We start from the raw sequence: 18,085 nt of genomic DNA, 5'->3' as shown, positions 1-18,085 counted from the left end.
CGGAGGGGAGAGGGTGGCAGCACAAGGACATGGAGAATGTCATTGTACACAGAACATGCCTCTGTGTCCTATTAAAATTTAAAAATGCTGCCTCGGGTTCTCTTTAAATAAAATAAACTTAATTTAGAACATAGACAGCAGAGTGATTGAGTGAGATTCCCACAGGGTCAGTGGGAAACGGACGGGAGAGGGTCACTGTGACATACACTGTTCCTTTAACAACTACTCAGCTTTAAATTATAAATCAGCAAAAGAAATTTCAAGGCTATGACTCTTTTGGTGGACCCTTAGAGTACTTTTACGTGCATAACATTTCCCACACTCTGTACAGAAAAAAGGACGCTCGCCTGTGTGAACCCTCTGGTGTGAAAATAAATCTATTTTACGAAGGTAGCCTTTCCCACACTCTGAGCATGTAAAAGGACGTTTTTCTGTGTGACTTCTCTGGTGTGCAACAAGTTATTTTTTGTCAATGAAATTTTTCTCACACTCTGAACAAGAAAACGGTTTCTTGATGTGCATTTCCAAATGTCTATTAAGGCTTTTTCTGACTGAAAACTGTCTTTTGCACGTGATACATGAGAACGGTTTTTCGCCTGTGTGAACTCTCTGGTGTACAACAATCTCTTCTGCTCTTCTAAAAGATTTCCCACACTCAGTACAAAAATAGGGCTTTTCACCAGTGTGAACTTTCTGATGTACGACAAGAGATGTCTTTGTTTTAAATGATTTCTCACACTCAGAGCAAGGAAAAGGCCTCTCGTCAGTGTGAACCCGCTGGTGTTGCATTAGAGCCGAGTTACTTTTAAAATATTTCTTGCACTCCAAACAGGAAACCATTCGCACACTTATGTGAGCGTTCTGGTGTACAATATGTTTTTCTTCAAGACTGAAACGTTTCCCACACTCTGAACAAGAAAATTGCCTATCTGTATGGAGCTTCATATGCCTTGTGAAACTTTTTCTGTATGGAAAATCTTTGCCGCATGTGGAGCATGAGAAAGGTTTTTCACCCGTGTGAACTCTCTGGTGCGCAACATACACTCCTACACTTGAAAAAGATTTCCCACACCCAGTACAGAAATAGGGCTTTTCCCCAGTGTGGACTCTCTGATGTACGGCAAGACATGTCTTGGTTTTAAAAGATTTCCCACACTCAGTACAAAAAAAGGGCTGTTCACCAGTGTGGATTCTCTGATGTATGGCAAGAGATGTCTTTGTTTTAAATGATTTCTCACACTCAGAGCAAGGAAAGGGCCTCTCGTCGGTGTGAACCCGCTGGTGTGTCATGAGAGCCGAGTTACTTTTAAAACATTTCTTGCACTCCAAACAGGAAAACATTCGCACATTGATGTGAGTGTTCCGGCGTACAAGAAGTTCTTCTTCAAGACTGAAACGTTTCCCACACTCTGAACAATAAAATGGCTCTTCTGGGTGGAGCTTCATATGCCTTGTGAAACTTTTTCTCTTTAAAAAATCTCTGCCACGCATGAGGCATGAAAAGGGTTTTTTGACAGTGTGAACTCTTTGGTGTACCTTGCGTTCTTTAGCTCTTCTAAATGATTTCCCACATTCTGAGCAAGAAAAGGGCTTCATGCCAGTGTGAATTGTTTGGTGAACAACAAGGTTTGACTTTGATGTAAATGACTTCTCACATTTAGAACAAGGATAGGGCCTCTCACCAGTGTGAACTCTTTCTTCCGGAGTGCTTTTAAAAGATTTCCCACACTCTGAATATGACAACGAATACTCGTGTGAGTGTGTCTTCTGAACTGCAGCAAGAGAAGCTTCAGATTTGCATTTGCTGCATTCAGGACATGGAAAACGTAGGGAGTTTGTATGTGTAGCACAACGTGACGTATCACAAGAAGATTCCTGCTCACCATTAGAGGGAGCCATTACTGTTTCTGCACTGTGACCTGTTTGATGGAGGATTCCCCTTGGAAAACATTTGATACAGTTATCTTCTGGAGAGTCGTCGGGATGTAACATTAGATGTCCTTCTGAGGTTTTCCTGGCATGCAGATCTGCTTCTGAAAGCAAAATGTCATTATTACACACTTTTTTTTTAAGACAGATTTTAATGATTTATAAACCATGTAAACCCTACATTTGTCTCCTCCTCCTCTTTAAATATCTTCATCACTTTCATCTTGCATCACACACAATACACAGGGGAGGCACTCTGCATCACACACGCGCTCGCCAGGCACTCTTCATCACACACACACACACACACACACACACACACACACACGGCACTCTGCATCGCATCACACACACACACACACACACACGCACATACACAGGGGAGGCACTCTGCATCACACACACACACCAAGGAGGCGCTCTGCATCAAACACAAACACACGGGAGGCACTCTGCATCACACACATACACAGGGGAGTCGCTCTGCATCACACACATACACAGGAAAGGCACTCTGCATCACACACATACACAGGGAAGGCACTCTGCATCACACACACACGAGGCACTCTTCATCACACACACACACACACACACACACACACACGGGAGGCACTCTGCATCACACACATACACAGGGGAGGCACACTGCATCACACACACACGAGGCACTCTTCATCACACACACACACACACACACACACACACACACACACACACACACACGGGAGGCACTCTGCATCACACACATACACAGGGGAGGCACTCTGCATCACACACATACACAGGGGAGGCACTCTGCATCACACACAGGGGAGGCGCTCTGCATCACACACATACACAGGGGAGGCGCTCTACATCACACACATACACGGGGAGGCGCTCTGCATCACACACATACACAGGGGAGGCACTCTGTGTCAGGAATATAGCAGCTAGTTATGATGCTGATGATGTTAAAGAGACTCTGAAGCGAGAATAAATCTCGCTTCAGAGCTCATAGTTAGCAGGGGCACGTGTGCCCCTGCTAAAACGCCGCTATCCCGCGGCTAAACGGGGGTCCCTTCACTCCCAAACCCACCCCCCGCAAGACTTGGTCGCAAGTTGGTCGTAAATTATCTTCTTCCTGGAGGCAGGGCTAACGGCTGCAGCCCTGCCTCCAGTCGCGTCTATCAGACGCGCATCGCCGCCTCTCCCCCGCCCCTCTCAGTGAAGGAAGACTGAGAGGGGTGGGGGAGAGGCGGAGATACGCGTCTAACAGACGCGCGTGGGGCGGGGCTGCGGCGGTTAGTCCTGCCCCAACCAGGAAGCGCTCCCCCGCTGCACCGAGGAGATTTGAGGGATCAGGGACCCCCATTAAACCACGGGATAGCGGCGTTTTAGCAGGGGCACACATGCCCCTGCTAACTATGAGGTCTGAAGCGAGATTTATTCTCGCTTCAGACTCTCTTTAAGGATAATACAGGAACATATTTCTTTTTATTTTTCTGACTGATGTCGGCTACAGCCATTCTGGCTTTGGGGAAAACTGTGTTTGCTGTATGACAATGAAGGTCTTTGAGCTTTTGTAGTTAGTTCCTCTGGAAGTTGGATGCTGCTAATTGAATCTCCTGTAGTACATTTGCATTTGAGGGAAAACAATAGCAGACAATCTCGGATGTGATTGTCTGTGTCTGTTTACAGGCAATTACAGGCAAACTGCTACCTGTAACCAAAATGCAATCTTTTGATGTATGGACTAGACCTGTCGAACTGTAGACGTCTGCCTGTGGGAATTGGATTATGAACGAACACAGGATTGCTTTGAAGTCTGCGAGGTGTGACAGGAAAAGCCTTGAAAGTCGCATGTGACAAGTGGCTCGGCAGACCGTGATGTCACAAACGGGGAAATTGCGTTAGTTTTGGGGAGGAAACATTCAATGCCCCAGGCCCCAAATGGGCCTATAAGAACCTGCACAGGTCCTTCACAACTGGTAGCTCTCTGGAAATAGCAATCGCTAGGGCTGCCCGACTACTGGTCGAAAGCAGCGTTCTCCCGCCAATGACGTTCAAACAACGCTGGTAACGTTTATTTTTCCCGTTTTATTTTTATGAAAATATCCCTGTGTGTATATCTTTGTAACTTTTATCCTTGCAACCTTCAGTTTGTAACTTTTACTGTTCTTGTAAATCTTTTGTATATATTATTTTCTGCATTGTTCCATTTTTTTGCCTGGAATATTAAATTGTTATTTAATAAGTTTGACTTCTGCTGTACTAAACTAACACTCATAGCCTAGAAGAGACTGAAGTGTAACTGTGTATAAGTCCATGCCTGATTGTATGATTAAGCAACCCTACCGTATAAGATTGTAATTGCATTGAGTGTGGGGCGTTTGTCACATGTTGGCCTAAAGCGCGCAGCTCACAGAACATACGAAAACGCCAGTGCGAGTAGCTCGACAGCAGAGTGGCTAACAGTATCGTTCAGAACAACTGTTAGTGGTTTTGCTTCACTACAGTGTAAGATTGCAATTGTGTGTGTGTGTGCGTGGCGTTCCCGTATTCGACCTAAAGCGCAAAGCTGACCTGAATACGAAAACGCGAATTGCGCGCTGTGCACTGGACAGCCGAGTGGAAGTGTCTAGCAACAGCTAGTGGTGGCAGTTAGAAGTGTTTAAGGGGTCCCAGCCTTGTTTGTAGCTTGACTAAGGCTGCTTCCCCTCTCGATCTGGTCAAACCCACAGTCGGGAACCGTATACGCAGGCGTGCCGCAGGCCGGTTCCTGACACTCTGCATCATACACATACACAAGGGAGGCACCCTGCATCACACACACATACACAGGGGATGCGCACTGCATCACACACACACACACACACACACACACACACACACACACACACACACACACACACACACACGGGAGGTGCTCTGCATCACACACCAACACAGGGGAGGTGGCCTGCATCACACACCTACACAGGGAAGGCGGCCTGCATCACACACCTACACAGGGGAGGCACCCTGCAACACACACACACAAACACACACACAGGGGAGGCGCTCTGCATCACACACATACACGGGGGAGGCACCCTGCATCACACACATACACAGGGGAGGCACTCTGCAACACACACATACACAGGGGAGGCACTCTGCAACACACACCCACACACACACAGGGGATGCGCACTGCATCACACACACACACACACACACACACACACGGGAGGTGCTCTGCATCACACACCAACACAGGGGAGGTGGCCTGCATCCCACACCTACACAGGGGAGGCGGCCTGCATCACACACCTACACAGGGAAGGCGGCCTGCATCACACACCTACACAGGGGAGGAACCCTGCAACACACACACAAACACACACAGGGGAGGCGCTCTGCATCACACACATACACAGGGGAGGCACCCTGCAACACTCACATACACGGAGAGGCACCCTGCATCACACACATACACAGGGAAGGCACTCTGCATCACACACATACACAGGGAAGGCACTCTGCATCACACACACACACACACACACGGGATGCGCACTGCATCACACACACACACACACACACACACACACACACACACACACACACACACACACACACACGGCGCTCTGCATCACACACCAACACAGGGGAGGTGGCCTGCATCACACACCTACACAGGGGAGGCGGCCTGCATCACACACATACACAGGGAAGGCACTCTGCATCATACACATACACAGGGAAGGCACTCTGCATCACACACATACACAGGGAAGGCACTCTGCATCACACACATACACAGGGAAGGCACTCTGCATCACACACATGCACAGGGAAGGCACTCTGCATCACACACATACACAGGGAAGGCACTCTGCATCACACAAATACACAGGGGAGGCACTCTGCATCGCATCCATACTCAGGGGAGGCACTCTGCATCACACACATACACAGGGGAGGCACTCTGCATCACACACATACACAGGGGAGGCACTCTGCATCACACACATACACATGGGAGGCGCTCTGCATCACACACATACACAAGGGAGGCACTCTGCATCACACACATGCACAGGGGAGGCACTCTGCATCACACACATGCACAGGGGAGGCACTCTGCATCACACACATGCACAGGGGAGGCACTCTGCATCACACACATGCACAGGGGAGGCACTCTGCATCACACACATGCACAGGGGAGGCACTCTGCATCACACACATGCACAGGGGAGGCACTCTGCATCACACACATGCACAGGGGAGGCACTCTGCATCACACACATGCACAGGGGAGGCACTCTGCATCACACACATGCACAGGGGAGGCACTCTGCATCACACACATGCACAGGGGAGGCACTCTGCATCACACACATGCACAGGGGAGGCACTCTGCATCACACACATGCACAGGGGAGGCACTCTGCATCGCACACATGCACAGGGGAGGCACTCTGCATCACACACATGCACAGGGGAGGCACACTGCATCACACACACGCACAGGGGATGCGCACTGCATCACACACAGACACACACACACATGGGAGGCGCTCTGCATCACACACATACACGGGGAGGCACTCTGCATCACACACATACATGGGGAAGGCACTCTGCATCACACACATACACAGGGAAGGCCCTCTGCATCACACACACATACACGGGGAGGCACTCTGCATCACACACACATACACAGGGGAAGCACTCTGCATCACTTACATACTCAGGGGAGGCACTCTGCATCACACACATACACATGGGAGGCGCTCTGCATCACACGCATACACAAGGGAGGCACTCTGCATCACACACATGCACAGGGGAGGCACTCTGCATCACACACATGCACAGGGGAGGCACCCTGCATCACACACACGCACAGGGGATGCGCACTGCATCACACACAGACACACACACACATGGGAGGCGCTCTGCATCACACACATACACAGGGGAGGCACCCTGCATCACACACATACACGGGGAGGCACTCTGCATCACACACATACACAGGGAAGGCACTCTGCATCACACACACATACACAGGGGAGGCGCTCTGCATCAAACACAAACACACGGGAGGCACTCTGCATCACACACATACACAGGGGAGTCGCTCTGCATCACACACATACACAGGAAAGGCACTCTGCATCACACACATACACAGGGAAGGCACTCTGCATCACACACACACACACACACACACACACACGGGAGGCACTCTGCATCACACACATACACAGGGGAGGCACACTGCATCACACACACACGAGGCACTCTTCATCACACACACACACACACACACACACGGGAGGCACTCTGCATCACACACATACACAGGGGAGGCACTCTGCATCACACACATACACAGGGGAGGCACTCTGCATCACACACAGGGGAGGCGCTCTGCATCACACACATACACAGGGGAGGCGCTCTACATCACACACATACACGGGGAGGCGCTCTGCATCACACACATACACAGGGGAGGCACTCTGTGTCAGGAATATAGCAGCTAGTTATGATGCTGATGATGTTAAAGAGACTCTGAAGCGAGAATAAATCTCGCTTCAGAGCTCATAGTTAGCAGGGGCACGTGTGCCCCTGCTAAAACGCCGCTATCCCGCGGCTAAACGGGGGTCCCTTCACTCCCAAACCCACCCCCCGCAAGACTTGGTCGCAAGTTGGTCGTAAATTATCTTCTTCCTGGAGGCAGGGCTAACGGCTGCAGCCCTGCCTCCAGTCGCGTCTATCAGACGCGCATCGCCGCCTCTCCCCCGCCCCTCTCAGTGAAGGAAGACTGAGAGGGGTGGGGGAGAGGCGGAGATACGCGTCTAACAGACGCGCGTGGGGCAGGGCTGCGGCGGTTAGTCCTGCCCCAACCAGGAAGCGCTCCCCCGCTGCACCGAGGAGATTTGAGGGATCAGGGACCCCCATTAAACCGCGGGATAGCGGCGTTTTAGCAGGGGCACACATGCCCCTGCTAACTATGAGGTCTGAAGCGAGATTTATTCTCGCTTCAGACTCTCTTTAAGGATAATACAGGAACATATTTCTTTTTATTTTTCTGACTGATGTCGGCTACAGCCATTCTGGCTTTGGGGAAAACTGTGTTTGCTGTATGACAATGAAGGTCTTTGAGCTTTTGTAGTTAGTTCCTCTGGAAGTTGGATGCTGCTAATTGAATCTCCTGTAGTACATTTGCATTTGAGGGAAAACAATAGCAGACAATCTCGGATGTGATTGTCTGTGTCTGTTTACAGGCAATTACAGGCAAACTGCTACCTGTAACCAAAATGCAATCTTTTGATGTATGGACTAGACCTGTCGAACTGTAGACGTCTGCCTGTGGGAATTGGATTATGAACGAACACAGGATTGCTTTGAAGTCTGCGAGGTGTGACAGGAAAAGCCTTGAAAGTAGCATGTGACAAGTGGCTCGGCAGACCGTGATGTCACAAACGGGGAAATTGCGTTAGTTTTGGGGAGGAAACATTCAATGCCCCAGGCCCCAAATGGGCCTATAAGAACCTGCACAGGTCCTTCACAACTGGTAGCTCTCTGGAAATAGCAATCGCTAGGGCTGCCCGACTACTGGTCGAAAGCAGCGTTCTCCCGCCAATGACGTTCAAACAACGCTGGTAACGTTTATTTTTCCCGTTTTATTTTTATGAAAATATCCCTGTGTGTATATCTTTGTAACTTTTATCCTTGCAACCTTCAGTTTGTAACTTTTACTGTTCTTGTAAATCTTTTGTATATATTATTTTCTGCATTGTTCCATTTTTTTGCCTGGAATATTAAATTGTTATTTAATAAGTTTGGATTCTGCTGTACTAAACTAACACTCATAGCCTAGAAGAGACTGAAGTGTAACTGTGTATAAGTCCATGCCTGATTGTATGATTAAGCAACCCTACCGTATAAGATTGTAATTGCATTGAGTGTGGGGCGTTTGTCACATGTTGGCCTAAAGCGCGCAGCTCACAGAACATACGAAAACGCCAGTGCGAGTAGCTCGACAGCAGAGTGGCTAACAGTATCGTTCAGAACAACTGTTAGTGGTTTTGCTTCACTACAGTGTAAGATTGCAATTGTGTGTGTGTGTGCGTGGCGTTCCCGTATTCGACCTAAAGCGCAAAGCTGACCTGAATACGAAAACGCGAATTGCGCGCTGTGCACTCGACAGCCGAGTGGAAGTGTCTAGCAACAGCTAGTGGTGGCAGTTAGAAGTGTTTAAGGGGTCCCAGCCTTGTTTGTAGCTTGACTAAGGCTGCTTCCCCTCTCGATCTGGTCAAACCCACAGTCGGGAACCGTATACGCAGGCGTGCCGCAGGCCGGTTCCTGACACTCTGCATCATACACATACACAAGGGAGGCACCCTGCATCACACACACACACACAGGGGATGCGCACTGCATCACACACACACACACACACACACACACACACACACACACACACACACACACACACACACACACACACACACACACACACACACGGGAGGTGCTCTGCATCACACACCAACACAGGGGAGGTGGCCTGCATCACACACCTACACAGGGAAGGCGGCCTGCATCACACACCTACACAGGGGAGGCACCCTGCAACACACACACACAAACACACACACAGGGGAGGCGCTCTGCATCACACACATACACGGGGGAGGCACCCTGCATCACACACATACACAGGGGAGGCACTCTGCAACACACACATACACAGGGGAGGCACTCTGCAACACACACCCACACACACACAGGGGATGCGCACTGCATCACACACACACACACACACACACACACACACACACACACACACACACACACACACACACACACGGGAGGTGCTCTGCATCACACACCAACACAGGGGAGGTGGCCTGCATCACACACCTACACAGGGGAGGCGGCCTGCATCACACACCTACACAGGGAAGGCGGCCTGCATCACACACCTACACAGGGGAGGAACCCTGCAACACACACACAAACACACACAGGGGAGGCGCTCTGCATCACACACATACACAGGGGAGGCACCCTGCAACACTCACATACACGGAGAGGCACCCTGCATCACACACATACACAGGGAAGGCACTCTGCATCACACACATACACAGGGAAGGCACTCTGCATCACACACACACACACACACACACACACACACACACACACACACACACACACACACACGGGATGCGCACTGCATCACACACACACACACACACACGAGGCGCTCTGCATCACACACCAACACAGGGGAGGTGGCCTGCATCACACACCTACACAGGGGAGGCGGCCTGCATCACACACATACACAGGGAAGGCACTCTGCATCATACACATACACAGGGAAGGCACTCTGCATCACACACATACACAGGGAAGGCACTCTGCATCACACACATACACAGGGAAGGCACTCTGCATCACACACATGCACAGGGAAGGCACTCTGCATCACACACATACACAGGGAAGGCACTCTGCATCACACAAATACTCAGGGGAGGCACTCTGCATCACACACATACACAGGGGAGGCACTCTGCATCACACACATACACAGGGGAGGCACTCTGCATCACACACATACACAGGGGAGGCGCTCTGCATCACACACATACACAAGGGAGGCACTCTGCATCACACACATGCACAGGGGAGGCACTCTGCATCACACACATGCACAGGGGAGGCACTCTGCATCACACACATGCACAGGGGAGGCACTCTGCATCACACACATGCACAGGGGAGGCACTCTGCATCACACACATGCACAGGGGAGGCACTCTGCATCACACACATGCACAGGGGAGGCACTCTGCATCACACACATGCACAGGGGAGGCACTCTGCATCACACACATGCACAGGGGAGGCACTCTGCATCACACACATGCACAGGGGAGGCACTCTGCATCACACACATGCACAGGGGAGGCACTCTGCATCGCACACATGCACAGGGGAGGCACTCTGCATCACACACATGCACAGGGGAGGCACTCTGCATCGCACACATGCACAGGGGAGGCACTCTGCATCACACACATGCACAGGGGAGGCACACTGCATCACACACACGCACAGGGGATGCGCACTGCATCACACACAGACACACACACACATGGGAGGCGCCCTGCATCACACACATACACGGGGAGGCACTCTGCATCACACACATACACGGGGAAGGCACTCTGCATCACACACATACACAGGGAAGGCCCTCTGCATCACACACACATACACGGGGAGGCACTCTGCATCACACACACATACACAGGGGAAGCACTCTGCATCACTTACATACTCAGGGGAGGCACTCTGCATCACACACATACACATGGGAGGCGCTCTGCATCACACGCATACACAAGGGAGGCACTCTGCATCACACACATGCACAGGGGAGGCACTCTGCATCACACACATGCACAGGGGAGGCACCCTGCATCACACACACGCACAGGGGATGCGCACTGCATCACACACAGACACACACACACATGGGAGGCGCTCTGCATCACACACATACACAGGGGAGGCACCCTGCATCACACACATACACGGGGAGGCACTCTGCATCACACACATACACAGGGAAGGCACTCTGCATCACACACACATACACAGGGGAGGCACTCTGCATCACACACACATACACAGGGAAGGCACTCTGCATCACACACATACACATGGGAGGCGCTCTGCATCACACGCATACACAAGGGAGGCACTCTGCATCACACACATGCACAGGGGAGCACTCTGCATCACACACATGCACAGGGGAGGCACTCTGCATCACACACATGCACAGGGGAGGCACTCTGCATCACACACATGCACAGGGGAGGCACTCTGCAAAACACACACACACACACACACACACACACGGGAGGCACCCTGCATCACACACATACACAGGGAGGCACTCTGCATAACACACATACACGGGGAAGGCACTCTGCATCACACATACACAGGGAAGGCACTCTGCATCACACACATACACAGGGGAGGCACTCTGCATCACACACATACACAGGGGAGGCACTCTGCATCACATACATACACATGGGAGGCGCTCTGCATCACACGCATACACAAGGGAGGCACTCTGCATCACTAACATGCACAGGGGAGGCACACTGCATCACACACACGCACAGGGGAGGCACTCTGCATCACACACACGCACAGGGGAGGCACTCTGCAACATACATACATACACACACACACACACACACACACACACACACACACACACACACACACACACGGGAGGCACCCTGCATCACACACATACACAGGGAGGCACTCTGCATAACACACATACACGGGGAAGGCACTCTGCATCACACATACACAGGGAAGGCACTCTGCATCACACACATACACAGGGGAGGCACTCTGCATCACACACATACACAGGGGAGGCACTCTGCATCACATACATACACATGGGAGGCTCTCTGCATCACACACATACACAAGGGAGGCACTCTGCATCACACACATGCACAGGGGAGGCACACTGCATCACACACACGCACAGGGGAGGCACTCTGCATCACACACATGCACAGGGGAGGCACACTGCATCACACACATGCACAGGGGAGTCACACTGCATCACACACATGCACAGGGGAGGCACACTGCATCACACACATGCACAGGGGAGGCACACTGCATCACACACATGCACAGGGGAGGCACACTGCATCACACACACACGGGATGCGCACTGCATCACACACACAGGGGAGGCGCTCTGCATCACACACACAGGGGAGGCGCTCTGCATCACACACAGAGGAGGCGCTCTGCATCACACACAGAGGAGGCGCTCTGCATCACACTACCTACACAGGGCAGCTGGCCTGCATCACACGCATACACAGGGGAGGCGGCCTAGATTACACACATACACAGGGGAGGCACTCTGCCTCACGCACATACACAGGGGAGGCACCCTGCATCACACACATACACATGGGAGGCGCTCTGCATCACACGCATACACAAGGGAGGCACTCTGCATCACACACATGCACAGGGGAGGCACACTGCATCACACACATGCACAGGGGAGGCACACTGCATCACACACATGCACAGGGGAGGCACACTGCATCACACACATGCACAGGGGAGGCACACTGCATCACACACATGCACAGGGGAGGCACACTGCATCACACACATGCACAGGGGAGGCACACTGCATCACACACACACGGGATGCGCACTGCATCACACACACACACACAACAACACACACAGGGGAGGCACTCTGCATCACACACATACACAGGGGAGGCGCTCTGCATCACACACATACACAGGGGAGGCGTTTTGCATCACACACATACACAGGGGAGGCTCTCTGCTTCCCACACATTCACATACAAGGGGAGGAGCTCTGCATCACACACATACACAGGGGAGGCGCTCTGCATCACACACATACACAGGGGAGGCACTCTGCATCACACACATACACACTCTCACACACACACACACGGGAGGCACTCTGCATCATACACATTCACAGGGGAGGGACTCTGCATCACACACATTCACAGGGGAGGGACTCTGCATCACACACATTCAATGAGGGACTGTGTATGTACAGAGCCACAATAATCCAACATGCATACAGACTGGTTGGTCCTCATCAGTGCACTGTATGGATTAATGTAGCTCTATGGAGTAGAACTTGAAAACAACCAGAGTAACAGTTTGTCTAGCAGGCTCATGGCGAACCAGAACTTCTAGGAGTGTGTAAGGAGCTAAAAAAAAAACACCAAAAAGCCCTCTAACTAAAATGCTGTGCAAAACAGAAATAGGCTTTGTTAAAACAAAAGATATTTGTGATTAAAGGACAACTGAAGTGAGAAAAATATGGAGGCTGCCATATTTGTTTCCTGTTAAACAATACCAGTTGCCTGACAGTCCTGCTGATCTGGCTGCAGTAGTGTCTGAATAACACCAGAAACAAGATAATGTCAGAAACACCTGATCTGCTGAATGCTTGTTCAAGGTCTATGGCTAAAAGTATTAGAAGCAGAAGATCAACAGAATCAGAATCAGAATCAGTTTTATTTCGCCAAGTACAGCAAGAGCTGTAATCGGAATTATTTGTGGAACACATGGCATAGGCAGTGTAAAGACAGACAGAGTATAGACAGACGCACAACGCATAAAAATACAAAAATAGAAATGCAGTAGTCAGGTACATGCTGGCCATTTCGCTGCTGTGCAGGGCAGTCAGGTAACAATAAGGTGCAGTAAAACGTCCATAGTCCCCTACGGATAAAGAACCAGGGCAGGCAGCGTTAGGAACCGGCTGACCGACCCAGCAGTTAGAGATCCAGGCCAGGCCGGGGAAGGTTAGAGTTCAGTAGCCGAACAGCCTGGGGGAAGAAGGTGTTCTTACGCCTAGTAGTTTTGGATGGTATAATCCTGTAGCGGCGGCCCAATGGGAGGAGCCTGAAGTAGTGGCTGCCTGGGTGGGAGGGGTCGCGGGAAATCATGGTTGCCCTCTTTCTCATCCTAGAGGAGTGGAGGAGATCAAGAGGAGGAAGAGGAGACCCGATGATCTTCTCCGCGTCAGTTATGACTCTCTGCAGCCTGTGTTTGTCGCTTGCCGCTACGCCTGCATACCAGACAATTACAGAGGAGCAGAGGATAGATTCTATGGTGGCGGTATAGAAGCTGGTCAGCAGCTCCCTGAGCATGCCAAATCTCTTCAGTTGGCGCAGGAAGAACAACCGCTGCTGGGATTTCTTCTGAATTTTGGTAGTGTTTAGCCCCCATTTCAGGTTGTTAGTGAGAGTCGTGCCGAGGAACCGAACCGATGACACCTTAGAGACTTCTGTCCCTCCAATGAGGACAGGTGGGAGGGGGGGAGGGTTTCTCCTGATGTCAACGACTAGTTCAACAGTCTTTGCAGTGTTGAGAACTAGGTTGTTGTCACTGCACCAGTTGCATATTCTCTCAACTTCGCTGCGGTACTCGTGCTCCCCGTTGCTACCAATAAGGCCGATGATGGTGGTGTCGTCTGCAAACTTGATGACCTTCACAGAGTCAGCGGATGAGATGCAGTTGTTGGTATAGAGGGAGAACAGCAGAGGTGACAGAACACAGCCTTGTGGGGCAGGGAGCCAGGCAACTTGTATTATCTAAAAGGAAAAAAATATGGCAGCCTCCCTATCACTCTTACTTCAGTTGCCCTTTAACCACTTGAGGACCGCAGTGTTAAACCCCCCCAAAGACCAGGTCATTTGTCTGTAAACTGGCCACTGCAGCTTTAAGGGCTCGCTGCAGGGCCGCACAACTCAGCACACAAGTGATCCCCCCCCCTCTCCTTTTCTCCCCACCAACAGAGCTCTCTGTTGGTGGAGTCTGATCGCTCCCCCAATGTTTTTTTTGGAAATATTTGTTTGATTATTTTGTTAATAAATTTCTCTATTTTTTTTTTACTTTTTTGTCCCCAGCCCTCCCTCCCCGTTAGCCAATCAGCATGATCGGCTGTCATAGGCTTCAGCTTATATCGCAGCGCTGTACAGCAATAACAGACAGCGGTTTCGCCGTCTAACAGTCTTTCAGCGGCGATCGCCACTGGGAGACTGAAGCAGAGCGGGGATGCGCTTGTATCGTTGCGCGTGATCGTCCGCAAACCACGCCCCAAGAACCTTACGCCAATCGGCGTTAGGCGGTCCTGGGGCTGCGGCCTTGCTTAGTGGCGTGACGTGGTCGGGAAAAGGTTAATCAGGTTGGTGTGTGCTTCTGAGATATCGCACAGTGCATCACTGCTGAATATGCAAATCTTCCTTTTATGTCTGTATGCATGTTGATTATTGTGGCTCTGTACAATTAACAAGCTGACATATCATTGCATTCCAGCAGTTCTAGAGGTGTGTTTAGCTTTCAGGGACATGGATGATTTGCATATTCAGCAGTGATGCATTGTGGGACACCTCAGAAGCACACTCCAACCTGAATAATGGCAAATACTTTCTGATTTAAGTAAAGCAAGTTTTTATCTTGCATAACAAACATTACAGTAAGGAGGCTTTTTGGTCCTTTTTGAACCCGTACACACTCCTAGAAGTTCTGGCTTACCATGAGCTGGCTGGGAGCAGAGCTGCAGCGAGGGACAAATAGGCTGCCAGGGACTGGAGAATGCCTCAGTTAAGTAGACCTTGTTTTTTATAAACCCTGGATGTGTCCTTTAAGGGTCCTTTAACACTTAATGCGTTGGTATGCATTAGTCTGCGTTGGTACACGTTTTATCCATAGCAGTGCATTGTGAAAAAGCTTTCAGTTAAAACGCGTGTAGCGGGAACTGAGCCATAGGAAAACACGAGCATTACTTTGAAAATCAGTCTTTTTTCAGTTTTAACTGAGAGCAAGTGATTAAGTGTAAAAGGGGCCTAAGGGTCACATAACAGCAGCTTAGCAGCTGCAACTATCCAATTGGTCCAACCCATTGTTTTCCTAATTATCAGTGTGTCAAAATCAAGCAATGCTATGTCCATCATACAGGCACATTAAACCCTTATAAATACCACTAAAGCATGGACAGGTTTGAGAATTGCCTTACCTGCATTTGTCTCCTCTTCCTCTGAAAACATCTTCATTGTTTTATCATTCTCTGTAGACTGCCGATGATCCTTCATGTCCATCTCTTCTTCTTCCTCTTTAAATGTCATCACCAATTCCCCCTCCTCAGTGGACTGGGGATTCCTCACATACATATCTTCTTCCATTTTATTTATCTCCATCATGTCCCCCTCCTCCATAAACTGCTGACCACCCCTCACAAGTGCCCATTTACCTTCCTCTTTACACTTCTTTATCATTATACTCTTCTCTGTAGATTCCTCAGCCATATATATCTCTTCTTCTGTAACTGTCTTCATCATTTCATCCTCCTCTGCAGACTGGTCACCCCTCACATACATCTCTTCTTCCCCTTTAATCGTCTTCATCATTTTCTCATTCTCCATAGCCTGGCGATCAGCCCTCACATACATCTCCTCTTCTTCCCCTTTAACTGTCATCATTTCACTATTCTCAGTAGACTGTTGATCACTCCTCACAACCTTCTCTTCTTCCCCTTTAACTATCTTCATTATTTCATCATTCTCTGTAGACTGATGATTACTCCTCACATATGTTTCTTCTTCTCCTTTAACTGTCTTCATCATTTCATCATTCCCAGTAGACTGTTGATCACTCTTCACATCCATCTGTTGTTCTTCTCCTTTGACTGTCTTCACCATTTCATCATTTGCCGTAGACTGCTGCTCACCCCTTATATACGTCTCCTCTTCTTCCTCTTTAATTGTCCCAATCATTTTACCCTCCACTGTTGATTGCTGATCTTCGATCACAGGCATCTTTACTTCCTTAAGTAACTGTAGTGAAAATAATGTGATAAACAAAAGTGCTTTTTTTTTTTTTTACAATACGTATTACTTTATAAATTATTTAGTCGGTGTTTGCCTATTCTGAAACATTTCACAGGTGGTGACATCTTTAGTTCTGTCAGGTGCAGCTCTGCGGAATGTTTGTTTCTGAGAATTCTGCTGGGGCAAGTGAGCTTCCCAACACTCTAGTCTACAGTTTTGTAATTTGCATGAACTGTCATCAATCAATATCCCTCTTTTTGTGCTAGTGCGTTTCTCCAGCTAATGAAATAAAGAGAGGCCGCTGAGCCCTCCCCACAACCCCATCCGGGCCAGGCAGCAGCAGCAGCAGTAGTGAGTCCGACACTCCTCTTGTTTACCTCAATAAAAAGCCTCATATAGTGCAATATTGCTTAAAAAGGTTTATTATTAAAAAAATAATACAGGTCGCACTCACATGCTCCTCCTTAAAATGCTCGCTCAGAGTAATTTGTTTAAACGGGCTCTCCCCCGTAATTGATGGCCAGGGCTGGCAGGCTCCGGATAAACGTATGGTCGCTCTCACCTCCGCCGCGCGCTCGGTGGATGTTAGGGCCTTCCGCGCTCGCCGCCTCGCCACCGCTGATAGACGCTAGTAGTCCTTCCGCATCAGACTCCGCCCGATCGATTTCGTCATAAATGGGGCACGGAGTCTGATGCGCTTA

The 18,085-nt window shown here is 50.0% G+C and overlaps 1 protein-coding gene across 2 annotated transcripts; it reads right to left on the bottom strand.

The window, feature by feature from the left end:
• Nucleotides 1-290: 290 nt before the first annotated feature.
• LOC137534464 (zinc finger protein 271-like) lies at nt 291-17,384 on the bottom strand. Of its 2 annotated transcripts, none has more exons than XM_068255965.1 (2): nt 16,574-17,384; nt 291-2,033 (listed from the first exon to the last, which is right to left on the bottom strand). In XM_068255965.1, exons 1-2 carry the CDS (start codon nt 17,370-17,372, stop codon nt 460-462), a joined length of 2,373 nt encoding a protein of 790 aa, XP_068112066.1. In that variant the 5' UTR covers nt 17,373-17,384; the 3' UTR covers nt 291-459. The 2 variants fall into 2 exon arrangements, with proteins under 2 accessions (XP_068112066.1, XP_068112067.1); XM_068255966.1 differs by having other exon boundaries at nt 291-2,030.
• Nucleotides 17,385-18,085: the final 701 nt, after the last annotated feature.

The sequence above is a fragment of the Hyperolius riggenbachi genome, chromosome 10 (assembly GCF_040937935.1).
Source record: "Hyperolius riggenbachi isolate aHypRig1 chromosome 10, aHypRig1.pri, whole genome shotgun sequence".
In the NCBI taxonomy this organism is placed as follows: Eukaryota; Metazoa; Chordata; class Amphibia; order Anura; family Hyperoliidae; genus Hyperolius; species Hyperolius riggenbachi.
The sequence above is the reverse complement of the archived record's forward strand: the minus strand, read 5'-3'. Positions and strand labels throughout refer to the sequence as shown.

What these genes read in the sequence shown, in the direction of transcription:
- LOC137534464 (XM_068255965.1), bottom strand. Translation starts at nt 17,372, where the DNA reads ATGCCTGTGATCGAAGATCAGCAATCAACAGTGGAGGGTAAAATGATT. An exon ending in GGAAGAGGAGACAAATGCAG is followed by an intron (nt 2,034 to 16,573) that starts GTAAGGCAATTC and finishes TTTTGCTTTCAG; the next exon opens with AAGCAGATCTGCATGCCAGG.